At 38.5% G+C, this 14,136-nt stretch overlaps 1 protein-coding gene across 4 annotated transcripts in view; it reads right to left on the reverse strand.

Moving 5' to 3' along the window:
* Positions 1-6,677: 6,677 nt before the first annotated feature.
* The window catches only part of FBXO38 (F-box protein 38), a 58,936-nt gene continuing 51,477 nt past the window's right edge, over positions 6,678-14,136 (reverse strand). For all 4 annotated transcript variants that reach the window (XM_003266613.1, XM_003266612.1, XM_030826856.1 and 1 more), the window contains 5 exons: positions 11,012-11,178; positions 9,731-9,876; positions 8,987-9,090; positions 8,274-8,387; positions 6,678-7,545 (listed from right to left, as the gene is read on the reverse strand). In XM_003266613.1, the coding sequence (XP_003266661.1) occupies positions 7,367-7,545; positions 8,274-8,387; positions 8,987-9,090; positions 9,731-9,876; positions 11,012-11,178 (710 nt within the window). In that variant the 3' untranslated portion in view covers positions 6,678-7,366. The remainder of the gene's footprint in view (positions 7,546-8,273; positions 8,388-8,986; positions 9,091-9,730; positions 9,877-11,011; positions 11,179-14,136) is intronic.

Below are 14,136 nucleotides of genomic sequence, written 5' to 3' on the forward strand. Positions count from 1 at the left end.
TCACCACACTGATGGGACCTCCCTGTGTTGAGGATTAATACCCATCTCTCCTCAGAGTGGATTCTCTTTCTTCTCTTTTTCATGGAAAAAGCAAAGATTAGTGAATTTGGAAGTCCACAGTTCTCCTTTCTGAAAATGGCTCTCTTCCCCTCCAACAATGAAACATTTCTTAGGGAAGGACTAAAACAGGGATAATAAGAACCAGATAATAGTGCTTTGAGGTAGCTGGTAAACTTTTGTTTAATGCCACCATTGTTGACAGGATCTACTACTTAATACATACACGCATACACATATACATAACTACAGTAGGATTTCTCCCTTATGAAATATTTCTTTCCCAGGAGCTTAGTAAGCATATCTGCTTATGTAAAATATTATTTCTCAGTGGCAGGTCTTCCATATTAAATGGGAACTTGGATTCAATAGAGACACAAAGATTATAACATAGAGAGGAAAATGAGATCTCACTATATCACAGGACTCTTCTTAACTCTCTAGATGTGCTTGTGAGCCAGCCCATGATTGGTGTCTGTAGAGGTCACAGGCACCCTGGACAGGGAAAAGACAGCAATTGCAAGAATAGTACTCCTTGTCATTGTCAAGAAACTGGTCTCCTTTGCAGAGGAGAGCCTCACAAGCTTGCTTTGTTACCACTTTGGACTAGGGCTGGGATGCTGTGAGTGATTCATCAAATGCCAACATTGGTGATTTACAGGACAGGGCCAGACTTGTTCTGTGTGAGCAGCTACTAGCCTTGCCTAGGAATCCAGGTAATTTAGCATGTGTATGAAAGACTCAGAAAGAGAAGACTTATAGCTTGCCCAAGGAAGGAGGAGACGTATACCTTGCCCTCTTCTCTAAGAAGGCCACCCTCTTCCAGGAAGCCTGCCGTGTCAAGAAGAGAAGCATCTGAGGAAGAGGATGATGTGCTGCAGACATGTCTGCCAGATTGGCCTTGACAATCACTGGGGTTGATAAATGCTACAATCAGACTATCCCCATGTCTGGGAGAAAGGAAGTTCACGGTGCCTCCTCTCCACTTGACTCTCCAGGCTGCAAGACTCTTCAGCTCTGAAACTAGAGAGGGATGCACCATTCTAGTCTTCACCATTTACAGCTAGAAAGCAAAAGAAATAAAAACCAACTTCTTCAACTAATACCCAAGTATGTGCTTGTAAAAAAACCTTTTCCTTCTGAGCCCCCACCCTCTTGTCTTGCCAACATTTCCACTTCATGCTGCTAACTTGCTCTGTACTGATGCAAATTGCCATCTAGCTGGAGAGTGGGGGGTGGGCATGGGTTGGATGAGGGAGGGGACCTAGGGAGGGGCTGGGGAGTGGATATAACTATGTTGCCTTTAATATTGTCTTCAAGCAAGAACAAAAATAATGTCTTCTTGGTGCTGTGCTGTCTATCCACTTATCTCTTTGGAATTGGATCTCTCTTTGGTGAGAAAACATTGTCACTCCTCTCTTTTTGTCTCTTCACTTTGCTGTGGTCAAAATCTTGTAACACCTAGTCTAGGAAGGAAAAGAAGACTAATGCATTTACCTCTTCTGGCCAAAATTTGTAATCTCTTTTCCATCTAATTTAGAAAACTGAGGCTGAATATTTGGTTTGAATTCAAACAATTCAGGAATGGATTTTAAGTCCTAAGTATGAACAACGCGTTGCTTTGGGCCTTACTCAAAACTTAACTTCACCTGTCTCATCTACAAAATAGAATTTCTGAGTTTGTAAGATTGTTGTGAGTGCTCCAACATGGGTCGTCTGAGGGCCACTGTTAGGATTTTTACCAAATGTGTTCTGCCTGTTCTGTTACCTACTTAATATCTTTAAGTCCATTCAAGTTTTCACTTACCTAAATTTATTTTTGAAGGGAACATTATATCAGTACTCAAAATAGAAAAAAAGGCTATTGAGTTTTAACTAGATGCCAGTGATCAAAGTGCAACCTCTGTTTCTGTGTTTAAAAGGGAGACAAGTGAATGTTGGAGAGTTGTTAGAAATGCCCTACCTCTTGTGTGGGGCTCTTTCAGTTAATTGGGAGGATCAAAAGAGAACTTACAGAAGAGGAGCTTCCAAGCTTTAGGAGTTACTGTGATTTAGCTACAAGCTGCATTCTACACTTTTGGAAACATGGAGAGAAGGGATAAGAAACTGCATATATTTTTAACTACTGTTATAGTGGATTCAGATTAGGTTTCTCCTTCTTTACCTTTTCTTTCAGCTTGCCCCAGATCAATATCTTTGTTAATAAAAATAATAAAATAGCAATAAGATAAACTGACATTTAATGAGCTTTTTTTCTGCTAGGCATTGTGGTCAGTGCTTTATATGGATTATTTCATTTAATCCTTGTGAAATCCTTACAAGATTAGTATGAAAATTACCCCTACTTTACAGCTGAGCAAACCTCAGCTGTAACTGGTGACTAGCTCAAGGTAGAGACCTGGGAAGTGTGGATTTGAAATGCAAACCCAGGCAGTCTTATTCTAAATGAGGCCCACAGTCCTAAGCATGTGCAACTGTGTTCATTATGGGGATGTATGTATTCCACCTTCACCTGTTAGACACTGCTAGGGAAGAGCAATGAACAATGTTGCTTAAGAATTTTCCTTTCCACATCAGCCTGGGACCCGAAAAGGAACTCTGGACATGCCTATTCCAGTTTGAACTCTGCCACTCACTTGCTTTCTTGTTTTCCTTTGCTCTTGCTTCCTCTGCCTGAGCCTCGATTTCCATCTTTAAACCATGGAAGACTCTGGTAAATTATTGATCAGCAGGAAAGGCCCTTCTGCACTGATCTTTTATAGTCTGTCTAGTATTCAGCAACCTGGGATTACTGAATAACCAGCAATAGACCGTGAGAACAAGATGTGAGTCAAAGAAAGCATTGGTCCTTTATATTCCAGGCCATCAGGGAGGCTGCTCATAGTAGGAGTGGCCCCTAAAAAGGCAGTTTGCCTACCATTGCAAGCTTTGTGCAGTTTCTCTGCACTTTTATAAGATCTCTAAGTCTCTCATGACAGCATATAAAGAGGGATTGTTGACTTCATTTTATAGAAGAGGAAAGACTTTGTCAGGGAAAGTGATTTGTCCAAGAACAAGAGCTGATATGAGGCTGAAGTCAGGACTGAAAACATTCAGATTTCTCAATTCTAACAAAATGCTTCCTTCTTCTTTATTTTATTTCTAAATATATAAATTATACATTTTTAGACTATATAAATTACAGGTTACACAAATGATGTATTTATGCAATCCATTTCCACTGTAAAAATTTCTTGTTATATATATTAATACATACAACAAAATACCCCTTGACTCCAACTCAATGCTACCCCCCTCCCCAGAAGTAAATGCTCTTTTCACTTGGCTTATGTAATTCAAGAACATTTTCTATGCATTTACATATGTATAAATGTACATGTATAACATATGGCTTTGTTTTTTTCTTATATGTAAATAAAATGATGTTGGTATATAATAATTTGCTACTTGCCTTTTCAACAGTGTACTCTAAACATCATTTCACATTAACACATATAATTTTTTTAGCTGCTGCGTATCCATTTCATGCTATAGACATTGTATGGATTGCAGTGTTCTTTTGCATTCTACCTGCCTCCCATGTGTAAATGGAACATCTCCCGCATCAGAAAATCAGCCTCTGTTTTTCTGGGACTGTGCTAAACATAGCTGTAGTAGTTTCAATTTAAGTGGCAGCAGTAAGTTGACTTGGCAGTTTCCCTATTAGGGCAGGCCCACCCTTATATGGGCCTTCTCTCATTATGAAGGACCAAGAAACTGCCCAAGTTGCACAGGCTTTGGACTCATCCTGCAGGACGTCATCCTTTGACGGCATCCCGCTCCCATCAATTCCTAGATGTGTGCTTTTGAGCAACTTATGTAACCTCCTAAAATCTAGTTTTCTCACCAGTAAAGTAGGAACATATTGATCATACATTTAAAGTGTTATTGCAGGAGGTATGGAAAGCACTTAGTAATAATCGCTTTTAAAAATGCTAGCTTTCATACTGTCATGATTTCCTCTTTCTCAACAGCCTCACCAGTTCTGTTTCCTACTATCCTGGAATATGGTATGAGGAACAGGTTATGGAAAGATGAGTCCAAATAAACCCCACACATCACCCGCCCCCCGCCCCCCGCCACAAAAAAACAAACAAAACCAAACTTGGCTGGGCGCGGTGGCTCACGCCTATAATCCCATCACTTTGGGAGGCCGAGTGGGTGGATCACCTGAGGTCAGGAGTTTGAGACCAGCCTGGCCAACATGGCAAAACCCTGTCTCTACTAAAAGTACAAAAATTAGCCTGCCATGGTGGCGGGTGCCTATAATCCCAGCTACTTGAGAGGCTGAGGCAGGAGAATCGCTTGAACCAGGAGGCGGAGGTTGCAGTGAACTGAGATCCTGCCACTGCACTCCAGCCTGGGTGACACCCAAACTTCTTTTCATAATAAAAGAAATTATATTGGAAGCAATACTACCTCCACTGGCATCACACTGTCCAGTTTACTGGCAGCTCCTGTTGGAAACTAACCACTGCCCTATGGGGTGGGTGGTTATATTATTAGTTGTTACCATTTGACAGAAGAGAAACCTGAGGCTGAAACATCTCCAGCTCTCCCATCAGTTGTTTGAGGAAGTCAAAAACTGAACTCAGGTCTTCAGATTCTACATATGAAGTCCCTGTAAGAATTGTGGTACTAGCTATTATTTAGGGAGACTGTTAGACCTACACACCTGGCAATGAGACACCATTCTTTCACTGATATTAAGTCATATATCATCCATGCAGTATTTTTAAAGTCTTTAAAAAATGTGCCAGGCACTGCACTGCAACAGCTGGTGATATAATTAAATGAATGAATAGGGTATCTCAGTTCTCTATGGCAGGTGTGGCCAAACCATGGCCTGGAGGCCAAATCTGGTCTATGAGCCTTCAGGTTGGTGTTTTACTTTAGTAAATGGCTGGGGAAAAAGTTTTATTTTGTGACATGTGAAAATTACGTGAAATTGAAATTTGTGTCCATAAAGTTTTATTGTAACACAGCCATGCCCATTCGTTTATATCATCTATGACTTTCACAATAGTTGTGCAGTTGCCACAGAGAATGTGGCCCATTGAGCCTAAAAGATTTACTATTTGGACCTATACAGAATTTGCTGACCCTTGCTGTGGAGCAATCACTCTCCAGCCCTTCGTATTATATATATATTCACTGAGTGACTATCGTAGTTGGCATCTTCCAGATTTTTTTCAGCAGTTCCAGTCGTAGCATCTTTTGAATGATTTTAGCACTGCCAGCTGTACTTCCACTGATCTAACAGTTTAGGTTAGGTTAGACAGACACGACTAAGCCAAAAATTACAAAGCAGCGGCCTCTTGTGGCTAATGTAAGCATTATTTAGATAATTTGGTTAACAGGTTACGATGAAAACCTAGAGTTAGATTGTCTTCGCTCAGGGTTGGGAATCCCAGATTATTTTGAAATATCTAGGATATTCTGTATTTCCTGCCTCTTACCACACTTGTAATCTGTATAGTGAAACACACTTGTCTAATTATAAGTTAGCTGAGTTAAAAACAACGTAATAAGGAGACAATAGAATGAAGTACCCAATTGAATCACTCTTCTAATGTAATGTGAATTTTTAGAGCCTGGGAAAAAAGAGAACGTTAAGGAAAGACACTGATTAACGTGGAATATTTTGTTAGAAAAACTTGCTGGCATCCTTGTATTTCTGTCACGAAAAACGGAGGCAGCCTAGTGGGAATCAGAAATTGGGATCATTGTCCTACCTAGCCTAAAAACAGGTCCTAATCATGGGTGAGCAATTTTTCCCCTTGGGCTTCAATTAAGCCCTTGTAAATGAAGGGGCTGAACAAATCTCATAGAAACTTTACACCTTTGACCATAATTTCATGTCTAGAGAAAACTTATAAAAATTTTCCACAGGCCTTCAGTTTAAGTAATTTGCTGAGGTCACTTGGCTGGCAAGTGACAAAGCCATGACTCAAATGCAGGTGTTAAAGCTTTTGCTGATGACCCTTGACACTGTAATACTATGTATATCACTGCCTTATCAGGGCAATTAATTCCTCACCTTGAAAGGGGAGAAAGGCCATCTCCTGAAGATAAGAAGTTTGGAAAATTCTGCTGTTCCCAGTATTGCCTTAAAGAGCTCTGCCTGTAATCCTAGTACTTTGGGAGGCCGAGGCAGGCGGATCACGTGAGATCAGGAGTTCCAGACCAGCTGGCCAACATGGTGAAACCCTGCCTTTACTAAAAAATACCAAAAATTAGCTAGGCATAGTGGCGGGTGCCTATAATCCCGCCTACTCAGGAGGCTGAGACAGGAGCATCACTCGAACCCGGGAGGCAGAGGCTGCAGTGAGCCGAGATCATGCCATTGCACTCCAGCCTGGGCAACAAGAGTGAAACTCCGTCTCAAAAAAAAAAAAAACCAAAACAAACAAACAAAAAAAGTTCTGTGAGTTGAACATCTTGTAGCTAAAAACTTTCAGAGATCAGAAATTGGATTACACTGGAATCTTACTTAGATACAATTCTATATATACACTGCTTTTCTGTGCAGTATTTGCTACTCTTCTTTAAAAAGAGGGATTCAGGTCCAAGGCAAGAGAAAAGTTTTTAATAAACTTTTATTTTATATTCAAGATAAAGCATATACACAATTCAATGTGGAAATAAATTACTAGAAATACTTTGGAAACTTTTCCATTTCCCTCTCAAACTCACTTTTTTTTAAGCTCATAAGTCTTTTTATTTGATTTTAAGACACATGGCAACTATAATACTAAGAAAGAACTACAGTTTTGTACAGAAACATAGAGCCTTGTCTTGACTATAAGGTTTAGTTGGTGTTTTAGTAACAACAAAAAAGCACACAAGACACAAACGCTCTTCAACAGGTTTACTCAAACAGCTTCGCTCAAGAAGAAAAAGGCACAGATTTAAAGGGATGACAATAATCATTAAGAATGAAGTAAATGGAGACTCAGTCAAAAAATGATATTTCATGAATTAAGTCAAGAGAAAAGCAAGTCTTTCAAATCATCTGTCTTCATTAAAATGCATTTTTAAATTAAATTGTATAAACATATAATATAAAGTTGGTACTTTAGGAAGCGTCTTTGTATATTTTTTATGTACAAATCTTTGTATACAATTTCGATGTTCCTTATATATTCCCTATATAGCAAACCGAGCCAGGACCTCCCAACTGCATGCCTCAAGTCCCTGTGGAGCACTCTGGCAGCTGGATGGCCCTACTTGCTTTCTGACAAAATAGCTGGAAAGGAGGAGGGACCAATTAAATGTAGTCATCTTCAACTGGCTCTCCATTGACATCACAATAGTGGATAAAAATTGCCACTACTCGCTGAAATACACCCTTCTTCATCTGACGCATCTCTGAAATTTCCTCTCCTATTGTTTCCATACAGATGTCTGCAGACAGCTGTCCTTTCCTTCTAGGAGCATAGATAGTGCCTTTGAAATTAGAAATAAAAGGAGAGATACATATGATAATCAGAATCATTTGGAAAATCACTGATAAGCTGGTCCATAGGATATTCCCATATACTGCATTATAATGTAACTGATGCACGAATAGCTCAAGGAATGGGTCACCACCAGTTTGTTCTTATGTTTGATGCCTAAGACAGCATACATGCTTAAAGTCTCAAGGTAAAAATACCGCAACAAAGGCAAGTCAGACACATGCACATGTAGTTCATAAAATCCATTTCCTTATATTTTTAAAAAAACTTTGGTTAACAATAAATATTCAAGTATGCTACCACTTAGAGAAACTACATTCAAAAATTTCTCCCCAAATTTCTACACCTAAATTGTAAGTTTCCACACAATAAGCAGCTCATAACTAGCAGGAGAATAATACAATTGGAGCAATTTTGAAACAATATAGTTGAAGAGTTATTTAATAAATAATATTATAAATATTTAGGTAATACAAAAATCTTGTAGGAAAATCTGTCTAAAGGAATCCTTTCTACCAGCCTTTATATATCCCTAGTAAGTCCACTGAACATCTATTGTACAAATAAAGAACTGTTTTGAAGTGAGTAAATAAAAAATATTTATATGGGAAACCATTTAACACTGCACTGCTCCTAACTCACAAAAAGATATTAAGTATGTAATACAGTAGGCTATACTTAAACTAGAGAATAGATGTCAAGTCAGGTCATAATTACTTTCTTCATCGTCTTCAAAGTCGTATCGAGCGAAGCTGTTGGGCTCTGCAGCTCGTAATGACCTCAGCCAAGGGAAGTCAGAAATCATGGAATATGGAGCTCCATCCACAACACCTAAAAGACAAATGTGACATTGCTAACTGGTGTGGAAGTGCTGACAGAGCCAAATTCTGCAGTATTTTGTAAGCAGAATGTAAAATATAAAATAAAGAGAGTGAGTCAGGTGTCCTCAAATCATTTCCAGCTATCAAACTATAGTAATTTGTAATTTTTGTTTACATTTTATGTTTCACCACTGGTTCTGATTGTCCTAGAAATAGTAAAGACTCACACAGGCAAAGCAATATTCATCTGGCTCCACTTCTTGCAGGTACTGAAATCATCTATATTTTGAAGAACTGTAAGACCTCCATTCATATCTTCCCTAAGGCATGTCCGGTCATCTAGTTAATAGCTATTTAACTTTCTTTTTTTAAAAAGTATAATTCTCTACATTTGGGTTACTGCTTGCTGTAAGCCCAAACCAGTTTGACTAATTGATTGATGGATCATTCATTCATTCATGAATGAGAAAGGGCCATGTTTTGTTTCCCAGGCTGGTCTTGAACTCTTGGGCTCAAGTGATCCTCCCACCTCAGCCTCCTGAGTCGCTGGGATTAGAGGTAAGCTACTGCACAGGCTATTTAACTTCCTAAACATTTGTAAATACTCACCTTCTAAAGTATAGATTTCTCTCCCCCAGGGGTACTTGGGGTATTTCTTTAAGTCTTCTTCATTTCGAGTGGCTTCAGGGAAGAATTCATATTTAATGAGCTCTCTGGAAGTAACAGGAAAAATTAAGCAAAAATTACAAAACTGGAAATAATTAGAGTGTCGGGTAGGAATGAACCATCAAAACTGTTTCGGACACAGATTCTACCGAACATCTCAAACAAAACATTAAATACCTAACAGAAGTAGGATACACTCAAACTAGAGAATCCAAGTGTAGTCAGGTCAAAACTACTTTCTTCACTATCTTCAAAATCATATCAGGGAAAGAAAGTCACTTTCTAAGCATATGTCTTCTACACAAAAGGTGCTTAATGCAACATTTATATAACAAATATATAAAAGTCAAATTTTCTGATGATATAAAATATCATAGTCTTAAGATCTTCTTCAAGTTGATCTCTTTTTCATGCCCCAAGGCTAAATAATGTTACAAGTACATGGTACATGTGCAATTTGTTCTTGTAATTTTTATCTGAGTTTTAAAGATCATAAATATATACATATGCTTTTTAGTTTTAAGTCCTCATTTCCCTCAGTTTCTCACTTATGTTAACTTCAGGATAAGCTTGTTTGAAAAGCTTAGATGGAATCATTTAAAATAAAGAAAAACTGGGATTTGCTTTTGGGTGTCCCTGCTATAAGAAATGACTCAAAAGGCCTTTAAGGGCCACAGAGTTACTTACTGATTGATGTTTGCTATAGTGTCCATCCAGCTGCGAATGCGCACCTTATTCCGGACATTGGGAGGGTTACTGAATTCATGGATAATACAGATGTGATAGGGGTAGGGACCACTAAATAGCTTCTGCTCCAAAGTTAGAGTGTCCACCTGTGGAAGACATCATAAAGAGATGTCTTCAACAAAGAGAACGCCTTAGAAATCTCTCTCCTAGAGCTTGAACAATCTTTCCATGGACCTTCAGTTTTGAAATCTCTGGCTGATTTGAAAATCAAATAGTCACATTCAGACCTGAAAACAGTTTGTCATGCTGGGAATAATTTTGCAAACTCTTCTGTCTAGGGAACTTGGCAATTTATATCTCACTGTTATATTTAAATACCTACTAAACCAGAGAATCCTGATTGAGATAAATGATGTCAGTGAACTCAGAATCCACTTCTTGGTATGTCCTTTATTAAGTATTGACTGCATTATAGAACTGTGAATGTGTAGTAACATATACCCTATTCAAATGAGACTGCTGCCCAGTCTTTAAGAGAGAGTGCATTTTCTTGTCTTCTAGGAGCCTTTGATAACATTGCTTTTTCTCATGGCATGCCCTCCCCCATCTCTAGTTATGAAATCTCACTTGGCCATCTGAGTGGCATATGTGTTTGTCTCCTTTTTGGGAAGGCAAACTCCTTGTGGGGAGGATCATGTGTTGTGTATTTTTTTGCACCCAGCATATTGTAAGTTTTGAGACACTTGACAATATGATGAACTGACTCTTTCGAGGCCAGGCTTACACAGTGATTACAAAGAGGCATTTAAAATTTCCTTTAAACCCTCTTTTGGCATTAAGCATAGAACCTTATATACAATATACTCTTAATAATGATAATGACACTAATAGTAGTTATATGATGGCTTACTATATACCAGCACCTGTTTGAGAGTTTCACATGTATTAAATATCACAATAATCCTGGGTATATCATTATTATTCTAATTTTACAGATGAAGAAACTAAGACATAGAAGTCAAATAATCTGCTACAGGTCAGACAGCCAGAAATTTAATCAGGCAGTCTGAACCAGAGACTGTGCTCTTAAACCACAGGTAACTTTTAATAAGTATAAAAACCTGTTGAATAACAACTCCCTGTATCATACATAACCTGTAAAAACTAAAATATCATTACTGTAGGTTGGGCAAGTGAATGAATGCCAAATCCAAAAGGCTAAAGACTAAAAAGAAAAACACCACAATATGTGTATCATCGGAAAGGAGCAAAGCTCGTTACCTGCTGCATTGGGCGTAGGTATATGATGCGGTTTCTCTCCGGTGGCATTCTTAGTATCTGGTCTAGTACCTGATCCATGTTCAGTTTCTTGCACTGTGCATAGTCAAATCGGTTTACAATTGGTGCATTTTCTACTTTTAAATGTTTTAGTACCCTGCACCTGGTAGCTACAAAATGAAAACAATGGTAAGCTCTATACATATCATCTTTGGAGAGATGGCCTAATTTTTGTTAGCACAAAATACTGCAGTAACAAACATCTTTAACAGATGTCAAATAATATCATAGAGTACAAATGGCAGTTAACAAAAAAATTTGAAAATGTGGTTCTGTTCAATTCAAAAGAAGGTAGAAGGGGCATTAAAGTGCCTTTTTCTAAGATTTTACTGTTAAGAAAACCAAGTCTCAGAAAATGACTTGCCCAGACAGAAACTGTTTAGGAAATATTTATTTAAAAAATGAATAACCATTATACATTTTTATAGTCAATAGTCAGACCTGAAATATTCACCTATGCTACCTTACATTCACTCTCAGGAATGAGCAGAGTTGGATTTTAATTCCTGTCACAAATGTAAAAGCAGAACCTTGAAAAAAAAGACCCAGAAACACATTTGGATACTTTGGTCTAAAGCTATTCAGTCCAATCTAGTAGCCATGTGGTTAGTGGTTACCATAATACTGAACAGTGTAGACACAGAACATTAAAGTTCTATTGAAATGCTGGTCTAAAACATGGTTAGTTTTTCTGTTTGACATTTAAAACATGAAGTCAAAAAAAGTAATTTTGATATAATAAACACATTTAACTGAACTAGTATACCAACTTCAGAAAAATATTTCCTTCTCTTTTTTTAATCTCAAATTTCAACCTGGTCCAATTTTCACTGCAGATTTCAACCAGGTCCAACTTGAGAGAGAAGATCAAATGGAAAAGATTATAAAACCACAGGCTCATTTGTCTGATCTTTTTAACATTTCACAGACATCTTCTGTAACATCCTTGACCCAAATGTCATCATCGTCTTGCAAAATCTAATGTAACTAACTTGACATTTAAACACTGAGAGAGACTCCCGCCTCTCACGTTCATTTTCTCCTTTTGTGACTTGGTGGAAAGAAGGGGAACTGGTGTTGAGGACAGCAACAGAGGAAAGGAGAGTGCTAGATGACAGTAAGGATCCAGTGGTTCTTAGCTATAAAATCAGACATGGCTAAGGTCAGTTCTAATCTCATTTAATCATGTCCTCTGTCATTAACTTAGCCACTACCTACAGACTAAGCTAAGATCCTCTCACCAAAATAAGCTGAGCCAAACAATTTGGTTTAAAGGGGAGAAGGTTGGGCCTGAGGCCGTGTGATCCATCATTAGGTTAGAGAAGGTACGGGAGGAATCATCGAAGTAAAAAGAAGAAAACTAGTCAGATTCTCGGAGAGCTCAGAGAAAGGAATGGAATGAGATGCCAACTGGCAGAGACTGAAGATTGAGTTTTACATTCTCAGAGCTCAAAGGGTGTAGGTACTGATAGAATGAAAGTTCTTCCAGTGCTGCTGTAAGGCTAGGGTGAGTACCCCTACTGTTACAATCTCTGAGCTTTTGAAGAGCCTGTGTTCTCTATTGTAGAAGGAAACTCCAATAGGAAATAGTAATTTAAGATGTTTTAGGACCAAAGACCACATTGGCTGGGACAGAGAAAAGTACTACTTCTTCAGAGTAAACAATAGAGTCTGGGGTCCCCAAGGTCTGAACTTTTGTAGACTCCAGAGGAGAAGTAGTGCTTGAATCTCAGTTTCATCTCTCCTTTCTTGGGTTCTCCTCAGTTTATGACAATATGTTTGGTAAATATCTTTTAATGGGATTTCTTGTTTACTACTACTATGGTAGGAGATATAAAACAAAACAAAATAGACCTCTTAATATTTTTTGGCAATACAGGTTGACTAACCTTTATCTGAAATGCTTGGGACCAGAAGTGTTTTAGATTTCAGATTTTTCTTCAAATTTTGGAGTATTTGCATTATATACTTACCCTAATCAAAAAAATCTGAAATCTGAAATGCTGCTCCAATGAACATTTCCTTTGAGCATCATGTTAGTGCTCAAAAAGTTTTGAATTTTTAAGCACTTGGGCTTTCTGATTTTTAGACTAGAGATGCTCAACGTGTACTAACATAATACAAATTAACATCACTAGGCATTACTAGAGGTCAGACCCTGTACTGTGTGTGTGGGTGTGTGCATATGTCATGTATATATATACATATACAGGCATTTCTCATTTTATTGCACTTTATTGTGCTTCGCAGACACTGCACTGTTTACACAAGGTCTGTGGCAACCACGAATTTAGCGTCTACTGGTGCCATTTTTTTAGTAAGCATGTGCTCCCTTTGAGTCTTTGTGTTACATTTTAATAATTCTTGCAGTATTTCAAACTTTTTCATTATTATTTTATCCATTATGGTGGTCTGTGATCAATGATCTCTGATGTTACTATTTTAATTGTGGGGTGCCACAAACTGCACCAATATAAGTGAACTTAATAAATGTTGTGTGTGTCCTGACTGCTCTCCCAACAGGCTGTTCCCTTGTCTCTCTCCCTTTCCTCAGGTCTGCCTACTCCCTGAGATATAATGATGCTGAAATTAGGCCAATTAATAACTCTACAATGGCCTCTAAGTGTTCAAGTAAAAGGAAGAGTCACAAATCTCACTTTATTTATTTATTTATTTATTTTTTTGAGACGGAGTCTTGCTCTGTCGCCCAGGCTGGAGTGCAGCTGCGCAGTCTCGGCTCACTGCAAGCCCCGCCTACCGGGTTCATGCCATTCTCCTGCCTCAGCCTCCCGAGTAGCTGGGACTACAGGCACCCGCCACCATGCCCGGCTAATTTTTTTGTATTTTTAGTGAGATGGGGTTTCACCGTGTTAGCCAGGATGGTCTCGATCTCCTGACCTCGTGATCCGCCTGCCTCGGCCTCCCAAAGTGCTGGGATTACAGGCGTGAAGCACTGCGCTCGGCCACAAATCTCACTTTAAATAAAAATATAGCAATGATTAAGCTTGGTGAGGAAGTCACGTTGAAAGCTGAGATAGGTCAAAAGCCAGGTCTCTTGCGCCAGTTAG

The sequence above is a fragment of the Nomascus leucogenys genome, chromosome 2, assembly GCF_006542625.1.
Source record: "Nomascus leucogenys isolate Asia chromosome 2, Asia_NLE_v1, whole genome shotgun sequence".
Classification (NCBI taxonomy): Eukaryota; Metazoa; Chordata; class Mammalia; order Primates; family Hylobatidae; genus Nomascus; species Nomascus leucogenys.